This window comes from Podarcis pityusensis (assembly GCF_964106645.2).
Source record: "Podarcis pityusensis genome assembly, chromosome: 18".
Taxonomy (NCBI): domain Eukaryota; kingdom Metazoa; phylum Chordata; class Lepidosauria; order Squamata; family Lacertidae; genus Podarcis; species Podarcis pityusensis.
Window position 1 is genome coordinate 3,748,628 of NC_138043.1, and position 15,599 is coordinate 3,764,226.

The following is a 15,599-nucleotide window of genomic DNA, read 5'->3' on the forward strand; positions in this document are numbered from 1 at the left end:
CTTAATTCACACACACACGGGTGTTTCTCAGGAAGCCGCAAAACTGCAAAATTATTTAAACAATTTTTGGGTTTGTGTGGGCGGGTGTTTTCTTCATTGTTTGAGGGGGGGGGTTGTTATAACACCGCCTCTCTCCGCTTGTCTTTCCGTGGACTTATCTGTCCCTCTGCGGAAATGGAAGGCAAATTTGTGCCTTAAATTTGTGGAAAGAAAACCACTTTTGGAGAGGAAAAAATTAGATTTGGAAACTCGAGTCCGTAATCTAACTGGCTTATTTTTCAAGACATTGCTCGATTCAGCTGTGGGGTTTGGGGGGGGCGGATTTTTGCTTTGCCAAAAACTGGGGAGGCGGAGGAGCCATAGAGAGGACCCACACCTTGAAATATATTCTGCCCACGTAGATATTCCTCTCCGTGCGTCTCCCACCCGCTCGCATTGTTAACGCTGCCCATTCATCTGGTCTCCCGTCCCCCCCGCCCTCTTCCTCTTCCCACCCCGTATTTCCATAACCCGATCAAAAGGGGGGGGGGTCTACTTTAGCCTCCAAGGACACAAGACCCCCCCCGCCGCCCTTATGCCTCGAAGGCGCCGCTTCCAGAAGGGGGTTCCTGGGCTCATATGTCACAGTGGGGAGGCTGGGAACCCGCAGAGACTGCGGCAGCACCTTAATTTCGGTTCTGGAAAGGGGCAGGGGCTCAGCCCCCACCTAGCTGACCTAAGCACCTTGCACTTTGAACCCCAGCCGCATGAGAACCACCATTGTTTGCTCCCTGGCCAAATGTAGTCTGTGTGTATTCAGAAGCCTGCAAGAAAACTAGCCGTGTGTTTGGATAGTAGTGGAGAATAGCCTTGGCCCTGTGTGTGTGTGTGTGTGTGTGTGTGTGGTTTTCCAGACTTTATTTCTTATTCATTGCACTTATATGGCACCTTTCTCGAGGTGACGCGGGCGGCGCTGTGGGTTAAACTACAGAGCCTAGGACTTGCCGATCAGAAGGTCGGCGGTTCGAAGCCCCGCAATGACGGGGTGAGCTCCCGTTGCTCGGTCCCTGCTCCTGCCAACCAAGCAGTTCGAAAGCACCTCAAAGCGCAAGTAGATAAATAGGTACCACTCCGGTGGGAAGGTAAACGGCGTTTCTGTGGGCTGCTCTGGTTCGCCAGAAGCGGCTTAGTCCTGCTGGCCACGACCCGGAAGATGTACGCCGGCTCCCTCGGCCAATAAAGCGAGATGAGCGCCGCAACCCCAGAGTCGGCCACAACTGGACTTAATGGTCAGGGGTCCCTTTACCTTCTTCTCAAGGTAGAGCACCTAGTTCTTCCCCTCCTCATTTAATCCCCAAAAACAACCCTGTGAGGTGGATCAGGCTGAGAGGCAGCGGCTGCCCCCACCCCAAAGCCCCTCATCTCCGTGGCTGAGCGAGGATTCGAACCCTGGCCTCTCCCAGCCTAACCACCGCACCGCAATGGCTCTCCGTTGTTCCAGGCAACCATTGCAATTGCCTCTTTTGCAAGCCTGTTGTGCCCATTTCACACACCTGTTCCACTGAGGCTCCGGGTTTCCTTTCCCTGCTGAAATAAGCCAGAGTACTCCCTTATCTAATAACCTCCGTGGGAGAAAGCGGAGAGGCTGGAGGCTGGGATCTCTTCGCTCTGAGGACTTCTGGAGGTGGGAAGTATCGCATAAATCTTTCCCTGCGCCTTTGGTTAAGAAAGGAGGCGAGTGGGCGAGCCAAGAATGTGTCATTCGGGCAATCGGGTTCGTTTTATTTTATTTCCCCCCCCCCGAAACGCCCAGCGCAGTTGGCAGAGGCTTTTGAGTACGGCACGGGGCACCCTCTTGCCTCGCCGCTTTTGGACCCGCACACACCTTGAGCGTCAGGGGGGGCAAAGCCGCGACGACGCTCTTGTGTTTCACGGAAGGTCGTTCGCGCTGCTGGCAAAGGTGGGGCTGGCATGGCCCTCTTTTGCCAGGCGTCGCAAGCTTCCGGGTGGCCGGGGACTCCTCGTCAGAGAAGGACGAAGAGCCCAGTGTGACCCAGAAGCTTGCTCTTAGGCCAAAGAGGTGCCAATCTTCCACGGAAGCTGAGTGTGGCACTCGCAGTCTGCTAGGACCTTAGGCTTACTGGGCCAAAGTTGGGGGCAAAGGGAGGGTCTCTAGAATGGCTTGCGGGTATTCCTCACCCGGCAGCCTCCTGTTCCTGCGAGGTAGGACCGTGCGTAAAAAAGCACTCTCTTGTGGGGAGAGGGGTGGCATTTCCCGGCTCCTGTGTTTTCCGCTTAACTCTTTCCACGCCTTCCAGCGGTGGCAGTGTACATCCCATAATTCTCCTGCTTCCCTTTATTTTGCCGAAAAAGAATCTCTCTCTCTCTCTCTCTCAGGCCTGCTTTGCAGATCTGCACGCCACATTTAAAGCACATTCGGTGCCCATTTAAAGCACCCGCCACACAAAGAATCGTGGGAACTGTAGTTCCAGGGCGCTGGGGATTGAGGCTCGGTGGCGGAGCAAACTACAGTTTCCAGAATTCTTTGGTGGGGGGGTCAGGTGCTTAAAATGCACAGGGCAAGGGCCTTTGTTTTGGAATCTATCTGCAATGCTTTTCCTCAGCAGCAAACTGCACTCAACACACGCCCCTTTTCCTTTTGCGCGGCTGAGCCCGCTTTGGACTGAAGAGAGCAGAGTCCCTGTGACATACCGTATTTTTTGCTCTATAAGACGCACCAGACCACAAGACGCACCTAGTTTTTGGAGGAGGAAAACAAGAAAAAAAATATTCTGAATCCCAGAAGCCAGAGCAGCAAGAGGGATCGCTGCGCAGCGAAAGCAGCAACGCCTCTTGCTGTTCTGGCTTCTGTTGATAGCTGCACAGCCTGCATTCGCTCCATAAGACTCACACACATTTCCCCTTACTTTTTAGGAGGGAAAAAGTGAGTCTTATAGAGCAAAAAATACAGTATTCAGGTGTAGATTTATTTGGGTAGGTGAGCATCTCTTGCTCCCAAACCCCTTGCAAGCCTCTTCCTGAAAGGGCACTTGCTATGTGTTAAACCCCAATACGCAGAGTTAAATGTAAAGGGACCCCTGACCATTAGGTCCAGTCGTGGCCGACTCTGGGGTTGCAGCGCTCATCTCGCTTTATTGGCCGAGGGAGCCAGTGTACAGCTTCCGGGTCATGTGGCCAGCATGACTAAGCCGCTTCTGGCGAACCAGAGCAGCGCACGGAAACGCCGTTCACCTTCCCGCTGGAGTGGTATCTATTTATCTACTTGCACTTTGACGTGCTTTCGAACTGCTAGGTTGGCAGGAGCAGGGACCGAGCAACAGGAGCTCACCCCGTTGCGGGGATTCGAACTGCTGACCTTCTGATCGGCAAGTCCTATAGACTCTGTGGTTTAAACAGAGTTAGGTTTAAGCAGAATTAGGCCCATTGAAATTAAAGGACTTAAACCAACCATGCCCTTCACTTTAAACCCGCAAGTAGGAATTAGATATATGACTTGGGTATTTTGGATCTTTAAAAAATCTACCTCCTTCTGAAAAGCAGGTCAATAACAGGGAGGAACATTCTTTTTTTAAAAAAATCTGCATCAAAGATGTACCGTTTTGCTTACGAAACTCCCTTAAACTGACATACAGCCCCCCCCTTAAAAAAAAATCTGGGATCGCCCAAGGCGGTTCACCACCACAGAGGGGATTTTAGCCCTTTGACCTGGCCACCCCTCGTGACTCCCCACCCCCAAATATGCCTTAACACCCCCCCCAAATGCACCTATTGTTCCTGGGGCTTTAAATTTTCCCCTTTCCCCACCAGGGGGTGCCCTTGTTTTGCTGGCTCAATCCAGAGCCGCTCTAGATCAGGTCCCCGTTCCCTTTTGGCTGACAATAAGACAACAGAGCCGAATAAGGTCCTTGCCCGAAGAAGCACGTTCAGGACCCAAAGGGGCTTTGCTCAGCACGGACAGGATCGGGCCACCCTTCAGCAGTTTCCCAGAAAAAAAGGAGGAGGAGGAGGCGTTGGGAATAAAAACCCCAAGATCTCGCCATCACTGTGCGTCACGACCTCAAAGGACCCCAGATTTTAAACCTGTGGGTGTCAGATTATAGATGACACGGCTTCGTAGGGGTTCCTCGTCATCTTGCTGCTTGCGTTATCCTCTCCCACCAAAACCCACCGTTCCCAGAGAATAATATTCCCCCTGCTGGTAAAATTGTTCCGCTTGTCTCTAGATCACTCCAACTCAGATTTCTTAAGAAGTGTGCATGCGCACGAAAGCTCACGCCAATAACAAACTTAGTTGGTTTCTAAGGTGCTACCTTAGACGCGGGTGGCGCTGTGGGTTAAACCACAGAGCCTAGGACTTGCCAATCAGAAGGTCGGCGGTTCGATTCCCCGCGATGATGGGGTGAGCTCCTGTTGCTCAGTCCCTGCTCCTGCCCACCTAGCAGTTCGAAAGCACACCAGTGCAAGTAGATAAATCGGTACCGCTCCAGCGGGAAAGTAAACGGCGTTTCCGTGCGCTGCTCTGGTTCGCCAGAAGCGGCTTAGTCCTGCTGGCCACATGACCCGGAAGCTGTACGCCGGCTCCCTTGGCCAGTAAAGTGAGATGAGCGCCGCAACCCCAGAGTTGGCCACGACTGGACCTAATGGTCAGGGAGGTCCCTTTACCTTTACCTTTAAGGTGCTACTGGAAGGAATTTTTGTTCTGTTTTGTTTCAGTTTTCTTACGCTATCCTGGGTGTCTGCAGAGCTGGAGGGGGGGCTGCCGTTTTATCTAAGACCCCCGGGGCCCATCTGCACTCTGCGTTTAAAGTGGTTATTGCAGTGGTTTAAACAGTCCCCACAAATACCCTATTTTTTGCTCTATAAGATGCACCAGACCACAAGACGCACCTAGTTTTTGGAGGAGGAAAACAAGAAAAAAAATTTGTCTGAATCTCAGAAGCCAGAACAGCAAGAGGGATCGCTGCGCAGCGAAAGCAGCGAACCCTCTTGCTGTTCTGGCTTCAGGGATAGCTGTGCAGCCTGCATTCGCTCCATAAGACGCACACACATTTCCCCTTACTTTTTAGGAGGGAAAAAGTGAGTCTTATAGAGCAAATAATTATGGGAGCTGTAGTTTGCTTAAGGCAGGCTTCCTCAACCTCAGCCCTCCAGATGTTTTTGGCCTACAACTCCCATGATCCCTAGCTAGCAGGACCAGTGGTCAGGGATGATGGGAATTGTAGTCTCAAAACATCTGGAGGGCCGAGGTTGAGGATGCCTGGCTTAGGGTGCTAGAGAGTTTGGAGACACACATACACACACACAATTCCCCTCCCAATTCCCACAGTGGTTTAACGACCAGCTCCTTTTCCCTGGGAATTCTGGGAATCGTAGCTCTGGGAGGGAGAATACGCCCCTCCCCCAAAAAACCCAACAACCTATCAGTGCCCTTAACAAACTGCATCTCCCAAAATTCTTGACTATTTAAAGTGGTATCGTATGGTGTAAATACAGCCATGGTCCCCTCCTGCAAAGGATTCTGGGAAGTGTAGTTTGTTAAGGATGCTGGGAGCTTTTGGGAGACGCCCCTGTTCCCTTCCAGAGCTGCCGTTCTCAGTGTTGATTGACAGTTCATCCCGTTTCCCAGGGAATTCTGGGAACCGTGACACTCTGAGAGGACCAGAGGGTCTCCTAAGGCAGTGGTTCTCAACCTGTGGGTCCCCAGATGTTGTTGGACTACAACTCCCATCATCCCTGAGCTCTGGCCTTGCTAGCTAGGGGTGATGGGAGTTGTAGTCCAACAATATCTGGGGACCCACGGGTTGAGAAAGGCTGGCTTAAGTTCAGCTTACACCACGCTTCCTCAACCAGACGTTTTGGCCTCCAACTCCCATGATCCCTTGCTAGCAGGACCAGTGGACAGGGATGATGGGAATTGTAGTCTCAAAACATCTGGAGGGCCGAGGTTGAGGAAGCCTGGCTTATGCAGACTCTATGGAAGAGCTTCCCCTCTATCCTCTTAGCTCAGTGGTTCCCCAGATGTTGTTGGACTACAACTCCCATCATCCCTGAGCTCTGGCCTTGCTAGCTAGCTAGGGGTGATGGGAGTTGTGGTTCAACAACATCTGGGGACCCACAGGTTGAGAAAGGCTGTCCTAAGGGCTGTGAGCAGCCCTAGCAAACTACATTACCCAGGATTCTCTGGGAGAAGCCCTGTTTAAAGTGGTAGGACGCTGCTTTTCTGTACTTAGTCCCATTCTCTGCCTTTGTCCTCCAATCCAAGGCCCTTTCTCTTGCAACTCTTCGAAATCCCTTTCAGCAAATTCTGCCTCTCTTCAGCCAGGGCTCTTAGACCCTTAATCCAGGAAGCTGTGAAGAAAATGTCCTTGCACCACAGAAAAGCCACATTACTTTCCCAGAGATGGGCTGGAGCTGGAATTTTATCCAAACCCACTAGAAAAAACCTGGAGAGCTTTTGCCCATCATTGTAGACAAACCTCAAATGGATGGGCCAGTGGTCTGACACAGTAAAAGGCAGTTCCCTATGTCCCCATCAGCCCCAGACAGTGTTAGAAACTCAGATATAAACAGTAAACTTGCCGATCAGAAGGTCGGCGGTTCGAATCCCCGGGACAGGGTGAGCTCCCGTTGCTCGGTCCCTGCTCCTGCCCACCTAGCAGCTCGAAAGCACCTCAAAGTGCAAGTAGATAAATAGGTACTACTCCAGTGGGAAGGTAAACGGCGTTTCCGTGCGCTGCTGTGGTTCGCCAGAAGCGGTTTAGTCATGCTGGCCACATGACCTGGAAGCTGTACGCTGGCTCCCTCGGCCAGTAAAGCGAGATGAGCGCCGCAACCCCAGAGTCGGCCATGACTGGACCTAATGGTCAGGGGTCACAATGGACTGTCAAGGCGCCATTCCACCCCCATGGACATTATTATTATTATTATTATTATTATTATTATTATTATTATTCATTTAATGTATATTTCAAGGGGGGGTGCCTCAAAGTCATTTAGAGCACATGAAAATATCAAAACAATCCAGAATACAACAGATTCAAGGAAAATATTTCAGATCCTTCTCTAAGGGACATTTTTGCTTTCCCCCTATTTATTTACCTACATAATTTATAGAGCTGCCCCATAGCAGATGTGCTCTAGGAAGCTGGTGGGGTGTAGTAGTGGTTAGAGCAGGGGCCAGCAAACTTTTTAAGCAGGGGGCCGGTCCACTGTCCCTCAGACCTTGTGGGGGGCCGGACTATATTTTGGAAAAAGAAAAAGAAAACAACGAATTCCTATGCCCCACAAATAACCCAGAGGTGCATTTTAAATAAGAGGACACATTCTACTGATGAAAAAACATGCTGATTCCTGGACCGTCCGCAGGCCGGATTGAGAATGCGATGGGGCCGGATCCGACCCCCAGGACTTAGTTTGCGTATTCATGGGTTAGAGTGTCAGACTAGTACCTGGGAGATCAGAGTTCGAATCCCTACTCTGCTAGTAAGCTCACTGGGTGAACTTAGAGTCAGTTGCGACCTCTTAGGCATTTCTAACGCTGTGTCACTGTAAGCAATATTGAGCTAGAATCGATGGACCTGTGGTCTAATTTGGTATAAGGTCCCTGTGCCCCTATTTGCGAAGGGTCATAGAAGAATTGATGCTTTTGAATTCCTGTGCTGGAGGAGACTCTTGAGAGTCCAATGGACTGCAAGAAGATCAAACCTCTCCATTCTTAAGGAAATCAGCCCTGAGTGCTCACTGGAAGGACAGATCCTGAAGCTGAGGCTCCAAGACTTTGGCCACCTCATGAGAAGAGAAGACTCCCTGGAAAAGACCCTGATGCTGGGAAAGATGGAGGGCACAAGGAGAAGGGGATGACGGAGGACAAGATGGTGGGACGGTGTTTTCGAAGCTACCAGCATGAGTTTGACCAAACTGCGAGAGGCAGTGGAAGACAGGAGGGCCTGGCGTGCTCTGGTCCAGGGGGTCACGAAGAGGCAGACACGACTAAACAACAACAACAAAAAGAGTTTTGATTTACTTAAAGCACCTCTTTCTGCCCCTGAACAGGAAGGATAAGACAAGGAAGTACTGTATTTTTTGCTCTATAAAACTCACTTTTTCCCTCCTAAAAAGTAAGGGGAAATGTGTGTGCGTCTTATGGAGCGAATGCAGGCTGCACAGCTATCCCAGAAGCCAGAACAGCAAGAGGGATTGCTGCTTTCACTGCGCAGCGATCCCTCTTGCTGTTCTGGCTTCTGAGATTCAGAATATTTTTTTTCTTGTTTTCTTCCTCCAAAAACTAGGTGCGTCTTGTGGTCCGGTGTGTCTTATAGAGCGAAAAATACAGTATTTCTTGATGCAGAGCAGCCTGGTTTGGCCAAGGAGAGGTGCAAGCTTGCGGGTATTAACAGAGCGCTGGCGATGAAGAGCCCTGTGAAACCGCCAAGCTTGCCTGTTCTCTACACCAATTAGTCCCAGCAAAGGAACCCCCGTGTTGATCTCCTTTGGGGATCTCAGCTCAGCAACCACACAGCTACTAGATCGATTTGATGGCTTTATCAACACACTGGTGATAAGGTAAAGTTAAAGGGACCCCTAACCATTAGGTCCAGTCGTGGCCGACTCTGGGGTTGCGGCGCTCATCTCGCTTTACTGGCTGAGGGAGCCGGCGTCCAGCTTCCGGGTCATGTGGCCAGCAGGACTAAGCCGCTTCTGGCGAACCAGAGCAGCGCACGGAAACACCGTTTACCTTCCCGCCGAAGTGGTACCTATTTATCTACTTGCACTTTGACGTGCTTTTAAACTGCTAGGTGGGCAGGAGCAGGGACCAAGCAACAGGAGCTCACCCCATCATTGCGGGGATTCGAACCGCCGACCTTCTGATCGGCAAGCCCTAGGCTTTGTGGTTTAACCCACAGCGCCACCCGCATCCCATGATATAGCTCTACTTTAAAAAAATGGTTCTGGGACCCTACAGCTCTGTGGGGCACAGATGTATTTATTTCTGATTAATTCTGCAAAAGCAGGGAGGACCGCAGTACAGGGCTGTTGTAATATTTTGTTGCAGGGGAATATTTTGGGATTACGTAATAACGAGTAGAGATTGGGTTTGTCTGGATACAACCAGGAAGCCGGTTTTCCCCTTCTGGACTTCTGTGTATTTGCACAAGAGGTTTAGCAGAACAAACTCTGCGCATGCTCAGAGGCACTATCAATCAGCGAATACTCATTCAGAACAGGTCTTAGGGGCAAGACCTTGATCGGGGAGTTTAGGGTGGGTGGGTCAGTGAGCAAGGGAATATTCTGCAAGGCTCTATCAGTCTGGATAGACAGAAATGGGAAGACATGAAGAGGGGAGTCAGTTTTGAGTTTTTCTCGCCAGGTGTCTCCTGAAAAAAAAAACCTAATTATAAATACCCCTTGCTCAAATGTGGAAGGCATGTGAAGAATTTCAAGTTACCCTGTGAAAACTCAAACTTTCTCCTCCCCCAAATGAATGGGACAGGGAAAGCATTCCCCAATAATAATAATAATAAGCACTTTAAAACAACTCTCATAATTTAAATTATCACCGTCTTCATAAATCAAGACAATAAATGATGCCTGTTTACAAGAAACAAATAAAGGAGAATTATATTTCCAGTTTTTGAGTTTCCAAGTACCTAGTCCCTGCTGGGTTTATTTCTGTGAAGGTGCTGGCAAGCCACTCTCATTCAGTTGAAACCACACCCTGACCAGCTGACCAGTTCAGTTGGGGCCATTCTGTAGTGACCATGCCTATAGGATTAACTTTCTAGTATTTTGCTTTGATACATCCCTGCGGAGTGAGTCCTATTTTATGTTGCGAACTGCCCTGAGATTTACAGATGTCGGGTGGTATATAATAATAATAATAATAATAATAACGTACAGTGGTACCTCGGGTTAAATACTTAATTAGGTCCGGAGGTCCGTTCTTAACCTGAAACTGTTCTTAACCTGAAGCACCACTTTAGCTAATGGGGCCTCCTGCTGCCGCCGGAGCACGATTTCTGTTCTCATCCTGAAGCAAAGTTCTTAACCAGAGGTACTATTTCTGGGTTAGCGGAGTCTGTAACCTGAAGCGTATGTAACCCGAGGTACCACTGTACTTGGTTCATAATTTTCAGTGATTTGAGTTTGTGCTTTTTGATACAGATACCGTTTTGTCTTTCACCTCTTTGTGGAGCTCTTGGTCCAATTAAAGGTAAAGGTATCTCCAGCACTCCCAGGTGCCCCCTTGCCTCTTAGGTAAAGGGACCCCTGACCACTAGGTCCAGTCGTGACCGACTCTGGGGTTGCGGCGCTCATCTCGCTTTATTGGCCGAGGGAGCCGGCGTACAGCTTCCGGGTCATGTGGCCAGCAGGACTAAGCCGCTTCTGGCGAACCAGAGCAGTGCACGGAAACACCGTTTCCCTTCCCGCCGGAGCGGTACCTATTTATCTACTTGCACTTCGTGCTTTCGAACTGATAGGTGGGCAGGAGCAGGGACCGAGCAACGGGAGCTCACCCCATCATTGCGGGGATTTGAACCGCCGACCTTCTGATCGGCAAGCCCTGGGCTCTGTGGTTTAACCCACAGCGCCACCCGCGTCCCAATTTGGTCCAATTAGCGATGTACAAACAGTATTGTTAATAACAGTAACAAACAAACAAACTGATAATAACATAGTAATATGTATTGGACTGGTCGTACGCAAGAAAAGCTATCCTAAACCTTTAAAAACTTGATACAATATTGCTATTGTAAATTGTATGTTATTATCATGACTTATTGTTATTATTAATTTATCATCATCACTTATTACATTTATATACCACTCTGCCTTTGATGCTCTTTGTGCGTCTCAGGGCTCCACACCTTCCCTTTAAAAAAAAGAAAAACCCACTATTTTTCTTTTTTTTAAAAAAACATTAATTAGGACAAAAAAGACCAACCCTCCAGTCTCCTTGCAATTAACATTCTCCCCATTTGGGCTTCTATATAATCTATCTATTCATAAGGGATTTGATTTCGATTGTATCTTACCAGCCCAGTGGTTTTTCCTACTTTCTTCAGTTTAAGCTTGATTTTTGCTATAAAAAGCCGGACACGACTAAACGACTAAACAACAACAACATAATCTATCTATAAATCCATATATATGTGTATATATATATATAGAGGGAGAGAGAGAGAGAGAGAAATATTTATATATACATATATATCTAAATACATATATATTTATGTATGTGTATATATCTATATATATATTTATGTATGTAAATATATTTCTATTTTTATATCTATATCTATCTATCTATATATATAAATACACACACACACACAGTACAATCGATCTCACACACGTCTCATTCTTTAATACTGTAACGTTCTTTGTTGTAGGAAGAATATATTATGAATGGCCCTTTAAAAAAAAAAAAGACCGGGGCGGGGGAGGAAATACGGGGGCCGGCTCTTACCCCTCCCCCTCCAAAAAAAAAAAAGGGCGTGTGGGCGGAGAAGGGGGGGTAAAAAAAACTCCATCTTGGCCCCTCCCCCTATGGCTCGATGGCGCTGGTCTGCGCGGAGCATCCGGTCTCCCTTTCCACGTGGGGGGAGAGCCGGCCGCCGGCCGCCATTGGCCCGCCGCGGTGGCGTCTGGGCGTTCGGAGGGCTGGGATTGGCTGGGGGGGAGAGAGCAGGAGAAAAGAATGAATGGGGAGGGGAGAGAGGCTCCGCCCCCGTTTGGAACGTTGATACATTATAACTTTCGCTCGGCGCCGCCGCCCCGCCCCCCTCCCTTCCTCTCTTTCTCATTCTGGCTCTTCCCTCTTTCATCTCCTCCTCCTTTCTTCTGCGCTGGTTAGTTTCACGCCAGACCTCGGGAGCAGCAGCAGCAGCCCTGGCGGCGGCGGCGGCGGCGGCGGCGCCGGCTGCTTCGCTGCTCCGTCTGTGTGGCCGCGGGTTCGAGCCTCAGGTGGGGAGGAAATAATTTAAATATATATATATTTTTAAAAAACCTTTTAAACTATATTTCAACCAGGAGACAGGTTTGGGGGGTTTTTTTTGTGTGCGTGTGTTTTACAAAGTCGCCTTCCCATTGTCTTTTAAGTGGGAGGGGGGAGGGGAGAATTGAGCGTGAGTTTGGGGGGAGGAGGACAAAGGACGTCGGCTCCCTACGCGATCTTTGCACGCGAGCGGCGGCGGGGGGGGGGAGAGAGAGAGAAAGAGAAAGAGAGGAGGACGTCTGGAAAGCTCGCACTCGGATTGACTCCGGCGTCGTGTGGACGCTCGAAGCGGAGTCGCTCCGGTTTCTCGCGGGAAGCGCTCCTTTTGTCTGATCCGTGTCTCCTTGTCTCCCCCCCCCCCCCAAAAAAAACCTCTAGGTAATCGAATGGACCACCAACCCACCCCCAGGAGTTGCAGCCGGGGGCCTCCAGCCTGCGACGCGGTTCAGAGCGAGCCGTCCATGAATGTGCTCGTTCACACGACCACCGGGGCCCGGTATGAGCTGTCTGTGCCCGTGGAAGAGACGGTGGAAGGTCTGAAGCGGCGGTTGTCCCAGAGGCTGAAGGTCCCGCGAGAGAGGCTGGCGCTGTTGCACAAAGAAAGGTAAATTACACGTGTACGCGCGTGTGTGTGTGTGTGTGTGTGTGTGTGTTATATTGCTAATTCCCCCCTTCCTTTTCCTTTCTTCCTCCCCACCCCATCCCGAATACCCGTGTAGAGGAGTTAGGCTTAAATCCGGAGCAAGAAGTTCGGGTTGCAGCCTGCGAAGTTTTACTCGGGAGTAGACCCGCTGACCTTAAGGCAGCATCTCCGTGTCAGTGGGTGGTTGTGAACTCTTGCTCGGGAGGAGACCCGTGGGAAAGGGATGTGCCCGAGTTCGCTGCGTTCGGTGGAAAGTGTAGGAGCTCTACACGGGAGTAGACCTATTGGAAGGAATGGGCTTGAGGAAGCTGCGCGCCCTTTTAATTGCACAGCTCCGGCGGAGAGCTTGGGCTCCAGCGCCTCGCTTTTCGACCTGCATCCCGGAGCCCGAGACGTTGTTATACTCGGGAGTAGGCTTCCGCAGCTGAATCCAGGAGGGCTTAATCCTGGGGCAACCAGGGCCTGGTGGGATCTTGGCGGCGCGGTGTGTGTGTGTGTGTGAGAGAGAGAGAGAGAGAGGGGGGGGGGTTTGGGGCGGGGGAATGGTCTACTCGGGAGTAAGCTCAGCCGTGCAACTTTTTCAGAAGGGCAGGAAAGTGTAGCGGATCGCGCTCAGAGTAGACCCGTTGAAATGAGTGGAAGTGAGTTGCAGACTTGGGTCCGTTCCTTGCAATGGCTGGATTTCGACCGAGGAGGGGCCAAAATAAAAAATAAAAATCATTTCTGCTTGCTTTTGTGGGGTGGGTGTGTTTGCACCCGTGTTCACACGTATGACACACTCGTGACCCTCCCCCCTTTTTATATATCCCTGCTATAAACCTGTCTTTTGATACGTGCTGGTGCATATTTGCCAAAAATCGCCTAAAATGCATATATATTGTCATTTGCGTCGGGTTCCTTTGATGGCACCAGACTAGGATGTGTAAAAGGGGTGTGTTTATAAAAGAGATGCCTTCAGCCTAGATTTGGTGTGTCCCCAAAATACTTATTGTCCCCAAATAGCCCCCATTTCCATTTCTCCCACTGTTTATGAACGGGGAGGGTGGGGTCTAGAAAAACCACACTCTGAAATTACCCACTTACAATTTGAGATATTTGGTGAGAATATTTATGTGGGTCCTTGCATGGGGTGGCTGGTGTTTTTTTCCGGGGGGGGCATATTTTTCATACCTATTCCCCCCCCAAGGAAAAAAAATCTCCTGGCCTCTTTTTGGGGGGTTCCCACAAAAGGGTTTGTCTGGGGTATAGCTGGAAATTCTCAATGTGGCCCCCAAATCTACCTGCCCCCCCCCCCCAATCCTGGCCTGGCCTTCTCCCTCCTGTCCTTTGTTCGGAAGTTTGATTCTTGCAATTGCAGGACGCGCGCCCCCCCCCCCAAGCATACTCCATCTCTGTGCAAACCGTACCTGCTTAAAAATAAATAAATCAATATTTGAGCATCCCTACGTTGCAGGGAATCTGAAACATTGTATTCTCATTTTATTATTTTGTAATTATGCAGAGGATTTGTGGAAGTCTAATTGCAACAGTAGCTTATAAGGGCCAGGCTGGGGGGGGCGTCCCTCCTCCTCCTCCTCCTCTCTCTCCCTTTGTTTAACAAAATCTCAGCTTTGTTAGGGTAGAGAGAGACAGATCAGTTCCTAAGATGCAAGGAAGCAGTTGCCTTTATGTGAGGAGCCCTTGAGGGGGAAGGAAATCTCCCCCCCCCCATTTGTCTATCTTCCCTCCCACCCCCTGTCTGATCTGCTTTTTATTTTATTTTTTAATGCATAAATAAAAAAAAAAAGCATTTTTATGGTCTCCCTTCTTCGCACAACTAGGTAAAAACGGGGGACAGTTCAGACTTAAAAATCAGGGAACAGTAATGTCATTTTATTCTATATTTTCCCCTTTAGGTACTGGGCCTTGCAATATAATATGGGGGGGAGCCCCTCTTTTTACAACCATAAATTTATCGCTTGCTGTCTCTCCCCTTAGAAAAATATGGCTATTTCTCTCTTCAGATACAATGGGGGTTTTTTTTTGCAATGAATGAATGGATAAAATAATCTACCCAGATCTGTCGCTGAAATTGTCTGGCAGAGTGGGTATGTGCAAAGAGATAGTTGCTTGACGGATGACTGCGGAATACCAGCTGCCCTGTGTCTGGGGGGGGGGGCGGAGAGAGACTGATTTATTATATTGTGTTTACATAAAAGGAGCGGAAAGGGGGAGAAGCTGAAGGAAGACACTCCCCATTCCCCAAAAAAGAGAAATACTGGAAAGATGAATAATCAGAGGTTCTGTGTTCTGAAAGCAATTTAATTACCATTTGTATTTTTTTAAAAAAAGTAACAATGCTTTATCCCTCCTCCCTCCCTCCGTTTCTCTCCCCCCTGCTCACCCCCCAAAAATATCCTTTTAGTCGACTTAATTCGGGCAAACTTCAAGATCTGGGTGTTGGAGACGGGAGCAAGTTGACTCTGGTGCCAACAGTGGAAACTGGCTTAATGGTAAATAAATTTCATTTCTTATCTCCCTAAGCCTCAGGAGGAGCCCAAGATGTGGCGCCCACCGGGTGCTTTGAACTATAACTCCCATCCGCTGCAACTGGGTGTGTGTGAATGGCCAATGATTATGGGAGTTGTAGTCAGAAGGCATTGAGTATGGCGATGGATGCCTTAGTCATCCTCTAAGGCAGGCAAACTTGGCCCTCCAGATGTTTTGGGACTACAATTCCCATCGTCCCTGACCACTGCTCCTGTGAGCTAGGGATGATGGGAGTTGTAGTCCCAAAACATCTGGAGGGCCGAGTTTGCCTATGCCTGCTCTAAGGAACAACAGCTAAAAGAATCCCTGGCAGACGGCTACCCAAACTCTGCAGAAACTAGTAAAATTCTGCATGCTTTTTAGGTCTGGCCCTGCACACCTCTGCCATGCGGCCCCCGGAAGATTGGCCCTGGGCCTATTGGTCCCCCGGCT

At 49.6% G+C, this 15,599-nt stretch overlaps 1 protein-coding gene across 2 annotated transcripts in view; it reads left to right on the top strand.

Annotated features, from left to right (window-relative positions):
• Positions 1–15,599, top strand: part of MIDN (midnolin) — a 49,271-nt gene that overhangs the window by 1,718 nt on the left and 31,954 nt on the right. Inside the window, exons 1-3 of one of the 2 annotated variants that reach the window (XM_080989022.1) lie at positions 11,813–11,964; positions 12,374–12,599; positions 15,043–15,130. In XM_080989022.1, coding sequence (XP_080845148.1) covers positions 12,382–12,599; positions 15,043–15,130 — 306 coding nt within the window. In that variant the 5' untranslated portion in view covers positions 11,813–11,964; positions 12,374–12,381. Of the gene's footprint in view, positions 1–11,812; positions 11,965–12,373; positions 12,600–15,042; positions 15,131–15,599 lie in introns of those variants that run through there. The other variant, XM_080989021.1, reaches the window with a different exon arrangement.